Source organism: Egretta garzetta, unplaced genomic scaffold (assembly GCF_000687185.1).
Source record: "Egretta garzetta isolate BGI_Z169 unplaced genomic scaffold, ASM68718v1 scaffold316, whole genome shotgun sequence".
Taxonomy (NCBI): Eukaryota; Metazoa; Chordata; class Aves; order Pelecaniformes; family Ardeidae; genus Egretta; species Egretta garzetta.
The window spans coordinates 313,801-317,399 of record NW_009259971.1 but is presented as its reverse complement, the minus strand read 5'-3'; the positions used below and the strand labels follow the sequence as shown (position 1 = coordinate 317,399).

The 3,599-nt window shown below is 62.2% G+C and overlaps 1 protein-coding gene across 1 annotated transcript in view; it reads right to left on the bottom strand.

The window, feature by feature from the left end:
* Positions 1-3,599, bottom strand: part of LOC104127636 (BPI fold-containing family B member 4) — an 18,019-nt gene that overhangs the window by 6,083 nt on the left and 8,337 nt on the right. The window contains exons 9-13 of the mRNA XM_035895834.1: positions 2,927-2,980; positions 2,300-2,467; positions 2,121-2,188; positions 864-906; positions 321-384 (exon numbers count right to left, since the gene is read on the bottom strand). Coding sequence (XP_035751727.1) covers positions 321-384; positions 864-906; positions 2,121-2,188; positions 2,300-2,467; positions 2,927-2,980 — 397 coding nt within the window. The remainder of the gene's footprint in view (positions 1-320; positions 385-863; positions 907-2,120; positions 2,189-2,299; positions 2,468-2,926; positions 2,981-3,599) is intronic.

Sequence of the window (3,599 nt, the reverse complement as noted above, 5' to 3'; positions counted from 1 at the left end):
CCCCCCCCCCCCCCATGACAATACAGCCCCGGGGGAGGGCGAAGGGAGCCGAGCTGCTCCGGAGGCACGGACGACTGCGGCACCGCGACGCACGGCGTCTTTTGGTTTTCCCTACGTTCCCCGCTGCTGGCTGGTGCCAGGGCCCTCAGGACTGAAGCTGGGGTGGATGGCGTGAGAAGAAGGTTGGGACTTTGAGCTACAGCCTCAGCAGGGGCATTACAGACCTTGAACCGCCCCAACCTCCCTGCCAGCCTTCAGTCATGCCCACGCATCCCCCCCGCCGCCGAGTGCTCCCGGCCCAGCTCGCCCGGTCTCCTTACCGTTGATAAGGGGCAACAGCGTCTCTGCCAGCAGGCTGCTGCAGTGGGGCTTCAGGTCCAAGATCTGAACCAGGGAAGGAGCAAGCGCGTGAGTGGCACTGCCGGGCACACGGCGCGGCAAGCACAGCCCGGCACTGCGGGACTGGAAATCGCTTCCCGCTGACACACACGGTCCCTCTTTTCTTTAAAGCGAATCTACTTTTCTTCTTCAGTTTGCATCTTGGCCTTCCTTTGGGAAACCTTCCACCAGGTAAAGCTCCTGCTGGAGCTCCATGCAAGCTTTGCCCGAGCCGGGGTGAACACACAGGCATCGGGCTTGACATGGGCGTTATTAGAAAAAGCAGAAGGGAAGGAAAAAAAAACCCCAGCAAAAGAAGAATTGCCCCGACCTACAAAGCAGAGCAGCCAACGACCAAGACCCCAGGCAGATGCAATCCATCGCAGCCAGGACACGGCTCAGCATCCCACAGCTCCCTCCCCAGCGCAGCCGCGCTCGGGCGCTCTGCCCGCCCAGCAAAGCCCGGGCTGGTACGAGAGACTCACGTTGCTGATGCCGACGTCGGACGACTCCAAGGCGAGGGAAGTGCTGCGGGGAAAGCAAAGTAAAGAGCGCGTCAGGCGCTGCGTGCCCGGCCAGAGCGCGCAGGGCCCCGCCACCTCCTCGGGCAGCGCAGCTCGGCCCGAGGGGAAGGGGTCGGGGGGCAACCCGACGGGGATTGCAGCCTTGGAACACAGAAATCAGGCACTGCCACACGGGCAAGAGAGAAAAGAAAACGGGAAAATAAAAGCAGAGGATCAGCACCAAGAGCTTCACCTGATTTTCATTTGCTCGTAAATGAACCGGCACTGCCACGGGGCACACGCCAGCCCCGGGCTCCCCCTTCCCTCGCCCCCCTAGTCATCGCCTTGGGAAAGGAGCCAGCTCCCGGCTGGCTGAGAGCAGAGCCTCTGGAAACAGGATCCGGTCTCGATTTAAAGATCGCGAGCTCTGGAGCATTTGCTTCAGCGCCCATCTATCACCGCCAGCACCCAACCGTCTCCATAGCTGAAACGGACGCTTTACTTCCACTTTGGACTTCTCTTCCACCTCCACTGGACCTCGTTATATCCTTGTCTATTGAACCAAAAGCCCTTCGATGCGTTCCTACTCCCTGTATCACCGCATGCCAGCTACGCCAACGCTGCTCCTCAAACTAGCTCTTCGACAAGCTAAACGGCCGGAAACCCTCCAAGCCCAGGCGACGGGGAATGCTTCCCACCCTTCCATCGCACCCTGCCTGGCACCAGCGACAGCGCTGCCCTTGGCTCCCTCACCGCTCCGCTCCAACCGCGGACATTTCGGACGACTGCCTGGCTCAAAGTCAGGCTGACAGCCTTGCAGTTATTCAGGTTGCCTCGCTTCTCCTTGATATCAAACTGACACAGGCTTTCCCCCCAGTCTCCCAAAACTTCCCCACTTTTCATTTCCCGAAATTCCCAGGTATGGAATCCTCCCCTTCGGGAAATGAAATGTCTGGTTTACGGACGCTGAAGACCACTTGAAGCCAGCGGCTCCAGAGCCAACGCTGCCGGGCAGAGGACGTCACCCGCCCGCAGGAGGGCAGCGCTGCCCGGCGTGGGCACAGCCCCGGTCGTGCAACCCTCCTGTCCCTTCTGCCACCGGCCAGGGTCACCCGGGGACAGGCCAGCACGGCACGCGGAGCGTCCCTGATGAACCGCAGCCCCTTCCCAGCAAACTGGCCCTGTGCCCCCAGCTCCGGGAGAGCCAGCGTGTCCCCCGTCCGCTTCGGGAGAGCCTACCTGCCCAGGGACAGGCCCAGCACCAGTCTGCCTCCAGCAATGGACACGTGGGCGTTGAGACTGAGGTCCTGCAAGCGGATGGGGAGAGCATCAGCCCGTGGAGATGCCCCCGTCCCAGCTGCCCGCCGCTGGGCTGGCTGCACTCCCCAGCGGTTTGAGGTCTTCACACCCACACTTACAGCCTTCAGGAGCAGGAGGTTGAGGATGGTTCCGTCTAAACGCTTAATGAACACCTGGATCATGGCCGAAAGCTCGACGGTGGCTTTGTTTTCTTCCAAGAGGATGAGTGGGTTCCCAGCCAAAGTTAGCTTAATGCTCAGAGGACTGGGCCCACGGCAGGTGGAGCACTGTGGGAATGGGGGACACAGGGAGGTGGCTAGCTGCGCCCCACACGCTGACCCCCTCAGCCCCATGACCCTGTGGGGCCTCCCCCAGGGTCACATGGGCCTTGGACAAGCCGAATTCACAGAGAAATCGGTCCGGCAGCATAGGCTGGCACCCTAGGGGCGGAGGAAGCAAAGGTGGATGCGAAGGCCATGAGGGGGTGCCCAGGCGAGGGGAGATGCCAGGCACTCATCAGCTCTTTCTGCCGGAGGAGATGTCCCTCTGCCTAGGGAGCAGGAGAAGCTGGGCTACAGCCTCGAGCTCCGCTGGCACGGCTCGGCCGTGGGGCACGCTCAGCGTGGCCCAGGGATGGGGAGCAGAAGACCGAGCGGCAGCACCCAGGCACGTCCAGGAGCATCCCTCGGGTGGGCTCGGACCTGGCAAGGTCTCCACAAACCCTGGCGCCAGCACAAGTCACTCACCCCGGCAGGAATGAGGGTCGCGATGGCTTCCTGCAGGCGGCTGGCACCGGAGAACTGTCAGAACAAAAGCGCAAGCAGCCCCGATGGGCGCTCCAGCCGATTTCAGCAACACCGTCCTGCCGGGGCTGACCCCCCCCTCCCCTTGCATCCCTGTCCGCGCTCCTGGGGCCAGTCCCCGAGCCCTCATTCCCCCAGTGTCCCCAGCAAGGCCCCGGGCAGCTCAGTCCCATGCAGACCTACGTGACAGCAGCGTCCCAAGCCCTCCACCTTCTCCATCGCCCCCCAGCTGCCGGGGAGATCCCTGGTCACCCTTTAAGGGGGGAGCACCCAGTTGTGGGCGGTGTAACCCCCAGGCTTTCAGCATCTGTTGGGGTGTAGACCCCCAGTATTTCCCAGTGGAAGCACAGGTCGGAGGTACAGAAAACGCATACGTCTGGAGAATTGCATTGCGTATGCGAAGTTGTTTTTCTCAGCCACATTTTAAAGGCTCCTTGAAAGAGCTCACAGACCTCCAGGAGTCCGTGGCATAGCCAGCATGCAGCTGGTTTCGGCAGGTACCCCTGGGAGGGATCCCTATACCGACACGGGACCGGCTGGTGGCAAACACCACGTGCTCTTACAGCTTCCCAACGGGCCTGAGCACCCCCAAGCCCCCACGTGCGGCCGCAGGCCC